This window comes from Primulina huaijiensis, chromosome 5 (assembly GCF_012295235.1).
Source record: "Primulina huaijiensis isolate GDHJ02 chromosome 5, ASM1229523v2, whole genome shotgun sequence".
NCBI classification, from domain to species: Eukaryota; Viridiplantae; Streptophyta; class Magnoliopsida; order Lamiales; family Gesneriaceae; genus Primulina; species Primulina huaijiensis.
The window spans coordinates 1,546,756-1,560,834 of NC_133310.1; the positions used below are offsets into that span (position 1 = coordinate 1,546,756).

General features: G+C 33.1%; 1 protein-coding gene across 1 annotated transcript; it reads right to left on the minus strand.

Moving 5' to 3' along the window:
- Positions 1 to 3,522: 3,522 nt before the first annotated feature.
- On the minus strand, positions 3,523 to 9,904 carry LOC140977432 (uncharacterized). The gene is made up of 4 exons (XM_073442179.1): positions 9,002 to 9,904; positions 8,202 to 8,816; positions 4,633 to 5,550; positions 3,523 to 4,479 (listed from the first exon to the last, which is right to left on the minus strand). The coding sequence occupies exons 1-4, from the start codon at positions 9,863 to 9,865 to the stop codon at positions 3,841 to 3,843; spliced, it is 3,036 nt and encodes a 1,011-aa protein (XP_073298280.1). The 5' UTR covers positions 9,866 to 9,904; the 3' UTR covers positions 3,523 to 3,840.
- Between the last annotated feature and the right edge of the window lie 4,175 nt (positions 9,905 to 14,079).

Here is a 14,079-nt window from a genome sequence, read left to right on the forward strand (position 1 = left end):
TTAGGAGATCGATCAAGTGATGTCTTTTTTTCCCTCGGATATAAAGGAAAAAAAATACTTGCTATGTTATAGTTTCTCAATACCCATCATTTGCTAATCATATGTTCAATATATCAACCAAATTCATTGGAAAACAATCCTTACTGTACATGTATGGACGGTGGACATTTCAATACAACTATCTACTTCAAAGAGAAGTTGAAAAACTAATAAGAAGATTTTACTCCAACTCAGTATGTACCATCATCTTACGAAGAATGCTTAACATGGAATCAAAACTTTTGCTCTTGCTAAATTGTGCAACAGACATTGAGACAACTCTAAATACCAACGAGCTCCATCAAAACAATCATGTACATTAAATGAATAATAAAACATTTATCTTATAGTATCGAAAATGCTTAGTAATAGTCCATGTGTGTAGACATATTATAAGTTTTTGATTATGTTTGATCAAATAAACGTATATGAAAACTGCTCTCCACTTCGTTACTTTATGTATTTACTTTTTATTTTCTTTATAATACATCAACCACCTCCATGTTAATTTATTTTACTTACATGTTACTGACCTGCGTTTTCTTCTTAATACGCGTTCCAAACAATTTCTATTCATATACTTTGATTTCTTTTATTAGTCTCTCGTTGTAATCATCTATTCAGCTGTCTTGTGAATTAAATTGATTCTCATGTTTAAATATCTTAAAAACTCGAAGTTACAAAATTCATAAATACATCAACTAAATTATCAAGTAAAAAATGTTATAGCTATTGAAATCTTATCTACATTAACGAGTTTTCAAAGCTATTTGATTATACTAAGATTTTAAATGTTTTTATCGATTATTTAATGGTTCATATTACAACAAATATTTAAGTTAAAGTTGTCATGTTCGTAAATTCATTAGCGTCAACCATGTCATTAATTGTGGCACCATTACAACCACTACCCTGATTTAAATATAGATGCTCTATTTTCGAACTTATAATTACCTATTTACGGAGTAAATATATGATTAATTTTAAGATGAACAAATACTTTAGGTCCAGTTTGAGACTTGTTATTAAAATTCTCTTATTTTAATAACAACTCAATCTTTTTCCTAACTATTTTCAATTTTATAAATTCTTTGTTTTTTCATATTTTTTTACTTTGTTAAACACAATGCCAACTCAAAATACTAATCGTATGACTATGGATATAAAAGTAAATAAAAAATTACTATAAGCAAAATACTTATGGCTTTTAAAATTAAATAAGACCTACACAAATATAAATACATGGTCAGTTGGTCTAGAGACAAATATAAATGCTCATATGTTGGACTACAAACTTGGTAAAACACCTCAAAAATTGAGGTGTCCTTACCTAGTATATATATATTTGAGAAGTTCTAATAAAATTATCATAAATAACCTAAAAATAGCCAGAAATCCTGTGGATTCGACGCCTGAGCCATCTCAAATGCCTGGATAATCAACTCAGAAAATCTCCCCTTATTTTTCTTGTGTGAAGTTCCTTCTGCCCGCAATCATTCTGATCATCATACTGAACGTAATTTCGGAGATCAGTCTGGGCCTGAGCACCCCTTTCCAGAATCCATGCCTTGAAGCTTTCGCGAGGCTGGACAGCAGATGACTGATTTCCTCCATTCAAATGTGTAGATACTCGTTTAGGCGGGCGCCGGAGAGCAGCTTTTCTCCGCCAGTGATCACCGTATGAAGCTCCGATCATGGTCGTGTGATTTTATGTCATGTACTTGTGCACGAGTTGATGAGGCCGATTGGCGAAGATGATGTCCCTTGAGCCGGGCTTGAGGAAGATCGAAGATGGGGTTACAGCTGGTTTGTGAAAGGTGGTGGAGCTGGCGGTGATGTCTTGCCGACATGAATTTATTGGTTTGTTTAGTTAAGTGGAAAGTTGGAGTAGAACATTAGACATATATCAAACAAATCTTTCAAAATTTGTGAAATAAAAGGACATTTTACATTGCACCGCCTAAATTTATTATATATGGCAAATGCACATACATTGCTTATATTTCTAATCTATAGATTGCAAAAAATAGTATTTTTTTGTAATGTTGGGTATCATTTTCTAGAAGAAAATGTATTTTCTTCTTCTTAAAAATAAAAACAGATGATACAATTTATTTTTATTCTCTTTTATCAAAAACAAAAAAGTATTGGTTTTCGCTCCCACAACATAATTTTATTATTTTGTTGTTTTTCCCAAATACTATATTAGTACATTATCTTTTTATTCAAACTGTATTATTTCAAAAGTATAAATAATTTTATTCAAGCACAGCTAACATGGTTTAATATAAAATTATAGTTTTATTTTATCAAAAAACCAATTAATGTAAACGGATCGAATTAAACTGGATTGAAATCGTATTGAGACGAGATTGACACCAAACTGAAATCTTTTTTTTTTAAAAAAAAACATTATGAAGTAAAGAAATTACATATAAGTTTCATGTAAATCTTTAATCTATTTATTAATCATATATGTGTGTGTGTGTGTATTGTACATAATATCTAATATAGTTTTATGAAACTGATCTTGAATTAGTATTTGATTCAACGGATCAGATTGAATCCGGATTCATTTTGAAGCAACCTAATCTGATTTACTATTGCTGTTGAATTTGATTAACCCAAACTGATATGTTAGTTCCGGGTTGAACTGAATTAAACCGGATTGAATTTGAATCAGTTCCGAATTGATTTAATATGTTAATCACGTCTAATGATAATGTTGTTATCTGCGCGATAAACAAAGTTTACGAAAATGAAATGTATAATTCAAACCATCTTAGAAAACAAACTCGATATCAATAAAACAACCACCCCGGAAACAGTAATACAAATCAAAATCTCATCTTTGTAACATAAAGTAATAAACGTTGAAGATGAAAAAGTATACTAAAATTTTGCAAGTAAAGAAAACATCATCAAATGAAAAAAAAAAAAAAAAAAAAAAAAAAAAAAGGAGATTTTTTTTCACCAATAAGTGTATCTTTAATATTTTATTAAGGAAAAATCCCTTCCAAAAACTGATCCAATATTATCCTTTTGCACTAAAAAGTCCGAACGGGGTGGATAATTTTTAAGTTTGTCTTGAAAATGTGGTTAAAACCATTACATACAAAATCATTAAATAAAATCAAAAGCTACTCAAATGCAAGAGAAATCAGGCGGAAGCTGATCTAGCAATGAGCGATGATGATAATGAAAATAAGAGAAATTAGATAATTTCAAACACGAAAAAAATATTATTCAAACGGCCTAGATTTATTTGCACCCTTAAGAAACGTAGGCGTATTGTCTATTTATTCTAAGATTCGTGACATCTTTTATATATATATATATATCGTAGGCGTATTGTCTATTTATTCTAAGATTCGTGACATCTTTNTGCAATCTACAGATTTTATGAAGTTAATTATACAGTCATCTGCTTTGATTTCATCTCTATCAAGTTTCAATTCCCTGTATGCAAAATAAGATCCGACATAATATAAACCCCTTGAGAATAATTTCAAAATTTTTTTTTTTACAAAAATAGATTATCTTAAGTAATACAAAATACAAGGAACGTCGTCTTAAAGGTTGATTCGACGGTCCAAATTCTTCCACATGTGGGGAGTCAACATATTTGATCACTCAAATCCCACGTGATATTGAACCTGGATTGTCCAACTAAATCACAAGCATCACTATACATGAAAATGGAGCACAATTCAAGACTAGTAAGAACCCTTTTGGACATCTCAGTACCAGCACTAGCCGTACTTGTCGTACAGAAATCTTGCATTGACACATCGCGAAATTTCACACAACCATTCCAGCATTCGAGTGGATGAAGAGAAAAACTTCGCGCAGCGCTTCGCGCGGTTTGCATTTCGCCTCGAGCGGTATAGCTTTGGGCATTGATACACCTAACCCCTCGCTCAAATCCACCATTTCCTCGCTTATTTTTTGCCACTCAAAACATTGAATCAGCGATCCTAAGGTCAATCCCACAACCCGTTGCGCCAGACCATTTCCAGGACACGATCTCCGGCCCATCCCAAAAGGCAGCAGTTTCGCGAGTCCAATTTCTTTACCTTCGAATCTCTCGGGCTTGAAGCTCGCGGGATCATCCCAAATCACGGGGTCTCTATGGATGGCCCACGCGTTTACAAGCAAGATGGTTCCTTTCGTTATGTCGTATCCCCCGATCTTGCAATCTTCGGATGATTCGTGTGGTAACAATAACGGTGCTGCGGGGAACAACCGAAAGGTCTCGGACATTATGTTTTGAAGATATGCTAGCTTGGGTACGTCTGATTCGTCGATCAAGCGATTTCTTCCCACGATGCTGTCTAATTCAGCTCGAGCTTTCTCTAGCTTTTCGGGATGGTTGAGCAGAGCAGACATTGCCCACTCTATGGTCACTGATGATGTGTCGGTTCCAGCAATCAGCATCACCTGAAAATTGGAATAGTTCATGAATTCGACTCTAAAAGGAGTAGATTTGTTGGATTTAAAGATGTTTTTTTCCCCCATTTTCAGTGTAATTTATAGTCTCTCTTCTTGTTCGGGTTATATATATTCAGTTTCAAAAGAATTATGCTAACTCACCATCATAATTCCTTTGATGATCGAATCTGTATAGTACTCAGGCTGCGTCTCTTGCAAATCTAGAAAATGGCCGATCATGGTGGTTTTAATTTTATCACGGCGGTGCTCATCAATCAATCCTTGCAAGAAAGCGTCCATTTTCTTGCTTAGCCTTTGCGTATCTTTCTCTTTACCTTTATAGTCGATCCACTTCAACAGCGGGAAAAAATCGGCAGGATTCGATACACCACCGTACTTAGAAACCTCTTTAATCAGCTCGCGGTACTTCTTGGCACGTTCATTATCCTCGGATTCACCGAAATACCTCTTTCCCGCCACCATTCTCATGATGATATTGAATGACAGCTCGGAAAACAGGGACTTGAGTTCCACTCTCGCGAAATCGGACTGCGACTTTTGGTAGAGCTTTCGCAGAAGAATTTTGATTTCATCTTGTCGTATGGATTGAAACATGTTTAAGCGCGCCGAGGAGAATATCTCGATTGTAGTGAGGCGCCGGAGATTGCGCCAATGCTCGCCGTACGAGCTAGTAGACACGCTAGTGTAGTTGTAGCCGATGTATTTGCCGATAATTAGCCGAGGCCTGTTTGCTAACACGATATCGTTCTTGGTGAAGCACTCCTCGGCAGCGGCATAGGACGAAACCACCACCACGAGGCGGCTTCCGAAGCGAAGGGAGAAGATGGGGCCTAATGTTTCTGAGAATTTGTGGTAGATTCGATGCATTGGCGGCCTGAGGAGGTGGAGGTGGCCTATTACAGGAAGCGCGGGCACGGGACTAGGAGGGAGTTTCCGGTTTCTTACGTTTGATGGGAAGACTATTGCCAAAAGAAGAAGGAAGAGTGGAAGGAGAGTGCAGAACGAGGCTATATCCATGGCTGGTTTGTGTCCGCATTCAAAACTTATCCCGTCTGTTTGTATTTATATTGGAAGGATTAGGTTCATTGAATAATTTATATAAAATCTAGAAATGTATTTGTTAGCATCTGTTTTTTGGGTGATAACATCACACTAAGCAAAATAGTTGTAGAATACATGTGTTTTTAATAGATAAATATTGAATATAAAATTATTATTGTAGTGATATTATTTATTCTAATGGTTTTGGATTACAAAGACTTGTCCCTTTCTATTTTGGTCTTTTATCTTGACTTGCGACACAAAGAAATTATGAGTTTTACTGTTCTTGTCTAACTTGGGAGGAAAAGCATTCCTACACTAATAATAATGACAGAAGAGTTGACGAAAGCGATGAGCTAAGCACCGAACCATGACAATATAAAAACACAAATGAAAAATTTTATATTTGGTTTTATAATTTATCTTTTTATGTTTTTAGGGTGGGTTGGTTGCGTAGATTAAGTAAAGATAGATTAATAGTCAAATATTTATACAGTGTTTGGTTAAAATTTTAAGATGTTTTAATAATCATTTTGACCTGATTTAAGATCCAATCTTGTGGATAACTATTTGATTATTAATCTAACAAATCAAGCGAAATACTCTATCAAAACTCAATAAATTACATTTTTCTCCTCTTATTTCTTAGAGTGTTAAGTTATTTATTGAATAAAAAATTTATTTTAGAGTGTTGTACGTTAGATGTTGATCCTGATATTTAATATATGTCATTATTATTTAATTTGATTTAAATTTTAAAAAATATAAAGATATATTTTTATTTTGAAAAAATAATTTATTTGTATATATTTTAATAAAATAATAAAAATTAAATTTTAATGTTGGTTATGCTTATCAATAATATTTTTATTTTTATTATATTTACACTTATTAATTCAAAGATTATTAATATCTTTATTATTAACATTATTATTATTATTATTATTATTATTATTATTATCTAATATTATGTATTGTTTCCAGATGTGTACAACAAATAAGTAAATTTAACAAGGGTATAATAGTAAATTTATTAATATTTAAAAACTAATCACATATTCAAAATATTGAACCAAACAATCTTAATAGTATCAGATAATGTTTGATTAATAATATATCAATCTTGTTATGATCTATAGCATAATCAATTATTTATTTATCTCATCACTTCTACCAAACACACCTTTATTGTTTTATAATGTCAGTTTATCTTTGTTTTTTCGACATTTTCTAGACATAGTACATAAAACATGTGTTTCTGATAAAAGAATTTGTTAGTCATATCATTACCAAAAAAAATTTTAAAAAATTATTTATCATGTTTATATTCATTTAAAATAAAATAATATTAGAAGGATCCCAATTCACAATTTCTAAGGATCGAAAGTGGTCTTAGCTATTTTCCATAAACTTTTCATTCAACATTTTGCAAGATAAACTAATATGTTTTGTAAAAGATGATTCCGATTTCGATTAGATTTACGTTCCCAGAAATTGTGGTGGATGTTTGTCGTACTATCACAATATTCTTCGACTTTCAATTTTTTTTATTACGTTTTATGTCCATATTCATCATGTGTCTACGTTAATATATAATTTTTTTGCAACAATCGGTGAGTGGTTCTGTTGTCCTCAAGCTTATCCACTGGGTTCAATTTTATTTATTTATTTTTGTCTTTGATTATGTTAATAATTAATATTTTTATTTTTATTTTTTAACTAGTATTTTTTTTTCACTTTCGTCATGATACGATGAATTTTAATTTTTAGTAATGTAAATTGTATGTTTATTTTATATTTGATTTTTTTTATCAAGTCTTTTGTGTTTGTCGATAAAAAAATGATTAAAAATAAAAATAATATACAAGTTTAATGTTGTCATAAAAAATGTCAGTACCCTATCCATGACTGCTCTCGACATAGGATTAGGCCAAAATTGTTTGTCAATTGACACGATATGATGCATTTTTTGTCTGACTTTCGACATACAGTTAGGCCAAAAATGTGTGTCAATTGACACTATATGACACATGTTTTGTCCGACGTTCTGTCAAAGCTTACGGTGCACATTCAATGTTGGATTATTATTATAGAGAGAGTCTTAACCTTGCGTTTTGCAATTTTTATCTCTATTTAATATTTGATTAAATTTAAGTTTTAATCTATTTTTTAACTTTTATTTTATAAAATTTAGTTTTTCTCTTCTTCTTAATGTTGATTTATCTCTAACATCTTATTAAAAAGGATATAGAAAATTATGGACAACATCTGTGTGGTGTAAATTTAAATATAAAATAGGTATGAGTTTAAATTTACGTTAAAACAAAAACTCACACCCATTGTAATAACAAAATCATAGAAAATTATGACTCAGTAAAAATTATATATATTTATTTAAGGAAAAGAGCATCATTTTTAAGTTGAGATATACTCACATTGAATTGCTTAATTTTATTTATTTAACAATAAAAAAATAGGGAAATCACTACATATCATTTAATGATGAGTTTAATATCACCTCGTTACTAATGCATTTTTATATTTCGTCCACATTTTATAATCTTGATCCAAATATTGAAAAATTTACGATATAGCTGAAAATAATAATGATATAAAAGATTTAATATTAAATATCAAATAATCAAGATTGATTCCGAAGAAAAATTTCAGGTCTCTGTAGGAAGAACTTTGTGAAGTACATCTCTTGCCCTGCATCTGGCCTCCAGAGGTATGCGTTTGGGCATGGATATCCCTTTCCCTTCACTCAAGTCCACCAATTCCTCGTCGAGCCTCCGCCACTCAAAGCACTGTATCAGTGATCCTAAGGCCAATCCAATCACCCGGGACGCGAGACCGCTTCCCGGGCACGACCTCCTCCCCATCCCAAAAGGTATCAACTTCGGTGTTCCAACTTGCCCATCTTCAAATCTTTCAGGCCTGAAGCTTGTGGGATCATCCCAAATCTTGGGATCCCTATGAACCGCCCACGCATTCACGAGCAAGATAGTTCCTTTAGGCACGTCGTATCCCCCAATCTTGCAATCTTCGGATGATTCGTGTGGTACTAACAGTGGCGCTGCGGGGTATAACCGCATGGTTTCGGAGATAATGTTGTGAATGTATGGAAGGTTTGATAAGTCAGATTCGTTGACGAGACGATCATCGCCAACCACGCTGTCCAACTCGGCTCTAGCCTTGTGTAACTTCTCCGGATGGTTGAGCAAAGCAGACATTGCCCATTCAATGGTCACTGACGACGTGTCTGTTCCGGCAAGTAGCATGACCTGCAATTCGGGATTCCAAGCACTATTAATAAAATTCTAGATTACTATTTTGTTAAGTTTCCCTTGCGAATTATAAAAATTAGTTTTTGTTGTCATATTGTATGTGAATCAGTTAATTAGTTCCCAGATTTTTGGAATGAATTCTAGCAAAGGATTCACAGCTAGTTGAAGACAGGTAGACGCACCATTATAATCCCTTTGATGATTGAATCGGTGTAGTACTCGGGCTGCGACTCCTGTAAACCAAGCAAATGATCGATCATACTATTGGTTCCCCTGTTACGGCGTTGTTCTTCAATCAAGCCTTGCAACTTTGCATCCATTTTCCCACTTACCCTTGCCAAGTTCTTTTGAAAATCCTGGTAATCAATCCATCTCAACAAAGGGAAAAAATCAGCTGGAGACGATAAACCACCGTACGTGAAAATCTCTTTTATGAGGTCTTGAAACTGTTTTGCCTCCTCGCTGTCCTCGCCTTCTCCGAAAAGCCTTTTCCCTGCCACCATTCTCATGATAACATTCAAGGTCAGATTAGAGAAAATCGGCCTGACTTCGACTCTTGCGTACTCACGCTTAGACTTTCTATACAACTCCTGCAGCATGATTTTGATCTCATCGTGTCTTATACCCTGAAACACGTTGAGTCGAGCTGAGGAGAAGATTTCTACCGTCGACAAGCGTCTGAGATTGCGCCAATGCTCACCATACGGGGTACCTGTCAGGACTGTGTAGTTGTAGCCGATGTATTTGCCGATTATTGTACGAGGTCTGTTTGCCAACGCAACATCGTTCTTTGTGAAGCATTCCTCCACAATGACGTGGGACGATGCCACCACCACGAGGCGGTTTCCGAAACGGAGGGAGAAGATGGGGCCTGCTTTTTCCGAGAGCTTTTGAAGAGTTCGATGCATGGGCGGCTTGAGGAGGTGGAGGTGCCCGATTACTGGAAGGGCAGGCGTCGGACTAGGTGGAACTTTTCGTTTTTCTCTATTGAAAACGAGAAAAACGAGGGAGATAAAGAGGATTGCATATAGCCAGATTGTTTCCATGGTTCGAAGTTGTTCAACGGGTATTATATGTAGGATGCATCAAATCTCTTGCTCAATATATAGTGATTAGCCGGGAGAGACTTGTAAAATCACACATTTCAAATCCGAATTAAATTTAAAAATTAAATATTTATACAGCATGAAGCTGCTATCAATTTTTTCTTTATATTTTACGTGTGTGTAGTATATGAAAAAATGAATGGAAAATGTTTTTCTGTCCAACAATTATAATTTTCAAAAGTTTGGTTTCGGTGTACTAGTTTTAAATTTCTTCGGATTTCAGCTCTATTTTACCATAGTGCTGATATGACACTGAAAAATGATGATTTCATGACATCGAATATTGCTGCCTTGTCACGTCGGTAACGAGATCAAAATAACCAAAAATTAAAATTTATTGTATCAAAAACAAAATTTGAAAATTTAATAGTCCAAAACTCAAAATTAGACATATTAGTGAATTGGAAAAGTTATTTTCCCACAAATGAATATATATGTTTAGAAAAAAAATATATAATGCAAAAGAAGGAAAAAAATTCCCCGCTGACCTCTTTTTCTTTGAGGTCCTGAATGAATACCAGGATTCAAAATGCATAATTGACCGTGGACTTTTTCAATATTAATTACTTTTTTTACCATGAAAAAAATATAAAAAATTTGATATTTTAATAATAAAAGAGACAATCATTATTGTTATCCTTATAATTTGGCAAATAATGCGAACCTGCGTGTTTAATTTTGGCATCTAGACAAATATCAAATCGAACAGCGATAATTTGTTGACTTTGTCCTCATATTTTTCAAATGTTGGTTTGACACGGAATAGAGGAGTCTTAATTTTCTAGCTACTGGTTCGAGCCAACTTGAATTCGATTGTTTTATTAAAAAATTCTAGAAGACAATAACCTTCTACTTTTATTTAAGGAATAAAATCCTCTATTCTATTTTTTTTTATAGCATAACAATAAAATTAATATTACAATATATAATTAAACCGATCTTTTTTATAAAAAAATAAATATTATCTTTACAATATTGATGCGAAAATCAAAATAACTTTGATTATTTCAAAGTTTGACCAAAATTATTACGAAAATCAAAATTCATCGACGAAGCTACAATTTATGATGCGTCAAACAAAGTTCAAAATTTGTACTCTACAATTTGAATATTACGCGCACAAAGTTTTGAATATTACGCGCATGAAGTTTATAAAATTAATTCAAAATTTAATAATTTGAAATTTCGATTTTCCAACTAATACCTAAACAATGGAGGTTCAGGCTTATTGAATGTTAAAAGAAAATTCTGCCTCAAGTAGACGAAATCATAATTTGGCAATATAATTTTAGGAGTTGCCAGATTGATGTAAGGATTAGCTAGGTCAACAAACTATTTGATAATAATGCAATGTTTTAATGATTAGTCTCGCACGTGACAGTAACTTAATTATTTTTTAAAATTTTAGCTTCCGATTAATTTTGCTGTAATGTAATGAATGTATATTAATAAACTCTCTAATTAATATGGGCAAAGGATAAAATAATTATGATTTACCAAATGTGTGAGAACCATGATCCGTGTGCAAGTAATTATTTATTTAATTATAGATATATATATATATATAATGGTATTTTCGAAATTTTGGTATTATTGTAAGTAACAATAAATTCAAAAATATTTATAATAATATATGTTATTCAGAATTTTCAAACTAATAAATATATTAAATTCGAAAATCCAGTGCAATATATTCATGGATTTTCGAAATTTAGGGTTATAGTATCAATCAAATTTGGAAAAAAATAATACATGTATGGTAACTTTTGTCAAACAAAGAAGCTAATAAATTCGATGCAGTCTAGGTACATCATGGATTTTTACCAGAAAACATCATATTCAACCACCTGCTCCAACATAAATTTCGAAAATTATATAGACTCGGGGACCAAGTTTTCGAAATTGGCAAGGTAATATATATAGAAAGAACATCTAGAAATTATGTCATTTATAAAATAAACTGGTTTTAGTTTATAATGTGCTATAAGGCTTGTTGTTTGTTATGCGATTGTTAAACAACGACGAATGTTCACATTCGGTATCAACAAAATGAATATAAGATTCAGTGTTTGTCATGCCCTGAGCTTTGCGTGCGTGACTTCACAATGAGTTCCTATAACAACTACTTCATATTCTACTACAAAAAAAATCCGGTAATAGCGACGGAAAAACCCGTCGCTAACTCAATTAGCGATGGTTTTGCAAAACCCGTCGCTAAACCGTCGCTAATTAGCGACATTTTTTACCGTCGCTAATAAATTAGAGACGGTTTTTAAAACACCGTCGCTAAATAATTGACGATGGATTTTATAAAACTGTCGACGGTTTTAAGTATTTACTAACCGTTGCTGAATCTTATAATGACGACGGTTTTATCCCGTCGCTAAATATTGACCCGTCGCTAATTAGCGACGGGTCAATATTCAGCGACGGGATAAAACCGTCGTCATTATAAGATTCAGCAACGGTTAGTAAATACTTAAAACCGTCGACAGTTTTATAAAATCCATCGTCAATTATTTAGCGACGGTGTTTTAAAAACCGTCTCTAATTTATTAGCGACGGTAAAAAATGTCGCTAATTAGCGACNATGGCAGAAGACACAAACTCGAGACAAGAAATCGTAATGAGAAATGAGCTAAGTGGGGTCGAATATAAAGTCATTGCGCGACGGTTTTTGACAGAGCCGTCGTTAATCGCGACAGTTTTGTATTAGTTGTCGCTATGTTGCGACGGTGTACAAAACTGTCGCTAATTTAGCGACAGTGTATATTATCGGTCGCTAAATTAGCGACAGCTTTTATTAAACTGTCGCAAATTGGCGACAGTTAATACAAAACCGTCGCTAATTTAGCAACGGTTTAAAAACGTCGCAAATTCGCGACGATTTATTAAAAGCCGTCGCAAACAGCGACGTTTGATAACAAACCGTTGCAAATTTTGGCGACTGCTAGTTTTAAACCGTCGCTAATCCTTTTTTTTTGTAGTATTCGTGATCGCTTTACAAAAATGATTTACCCGAATTGTTATAGAAGTTCATTTTTACTCATTATAAATTAGTTTTAAATCTTTAATTTTTGTCGTATTTTAGATGTATCACAATAGCCAATTAACAGAAATTGTGGTTTCATTTGAGGGAATATTTTATTTGTTATGGAAAATGAAACGTAAACAACAAACTACATTGTTTGCATGGTATCACTTGCATATTAAAATAAAATTTTTATGTATATATTTTTTCGTATGAATTTATAGTTGACCGATAAGAATGCATGATTGCAAAAGAATACAACAGTAAATATTATAAAATAAAATGTTTATAAATATAACAGATATCTTCTTTAGGGATGACATTGATACATAATAAGATGATTCTAGTTGAAGAAAAAAACTTAGACTTCATGCTAATATGCATGAATCACAATTCCTTTGTAAATGTTATCTTATAGAAAAAAATGGCGGAGCCAGGATTGTAAATATACCTATTGTAAACATCTATGTCTGGGCTGGAACCCATGACGGTCTTCGGCTCATTTCCGATGTCTACGGGCGGCGATTTTCTGCATAACCATTGGAGAGTTTTTCAAGAGCATTTACATTCGCACATATCATAAAGAGAGCCATAAGCCGAACCAATAACTATTTATGTGATTTTAGAGAACAAAGTACACATATTTGACCAGGGCTTTCATTTGGCTCATGGAAGATCATTTTTCAACGAGAGAATGAAGCAAATCGTTCATTTTTCACACTGATGGACCTGTGTTCAAGTTTTAGGCTCATCATGTGGAATTTTTTGAATTAGTTTGGGCCATCTGGTCTAATCTCAAAGTGGCCCAAACTAGCTAAAACATAAAAACACGTGACTTCGCACTTGATTGAAAAATTTTGGTGGAACCCACAAATCCCCACCAGCATAAAAACAATACACAATATTTATTGATAACAAGTCTACACAAACTTTACGAGAATAAAATCAAATGCATCATCATAATCAAAATAAAATGAAATAACCGAAATCATCATAAACACATATATACAAACATCATCTCTGCATCTTTCAGCACTTGAACATCAAAGTATTTCAACATAGACTCTTTTGTAGGCTTATATTACATGTAGTCCCAATACAATCAACCCTGAATACAGTAAAT

Excerpts from the sequence above, each read along its gene's own strand:
- LOC140977432 (XM_073442179.1), bottom strand. The coding sequence starts at position 9,865 with ATGGAAACAATCTGGCTATATGCAATCCTCTTTATCTCCCTCGTTTTT. Across the intron at positions 5,551-8,201 it reads AAGTTCTTCCTACAGAGACC|CAAACAGACGGGATAAGTTT; the intron begins TGAAATTTTTCT and ends CCAATATAAATA. Across the intron at positions 4,480-4,632 it reads TCATCAAAGGAATTATGATG|GTGATGCTGATTGCTGGAAC; the intron begins GTGAGTTAGCAT and ends TCCAATTTTCAG.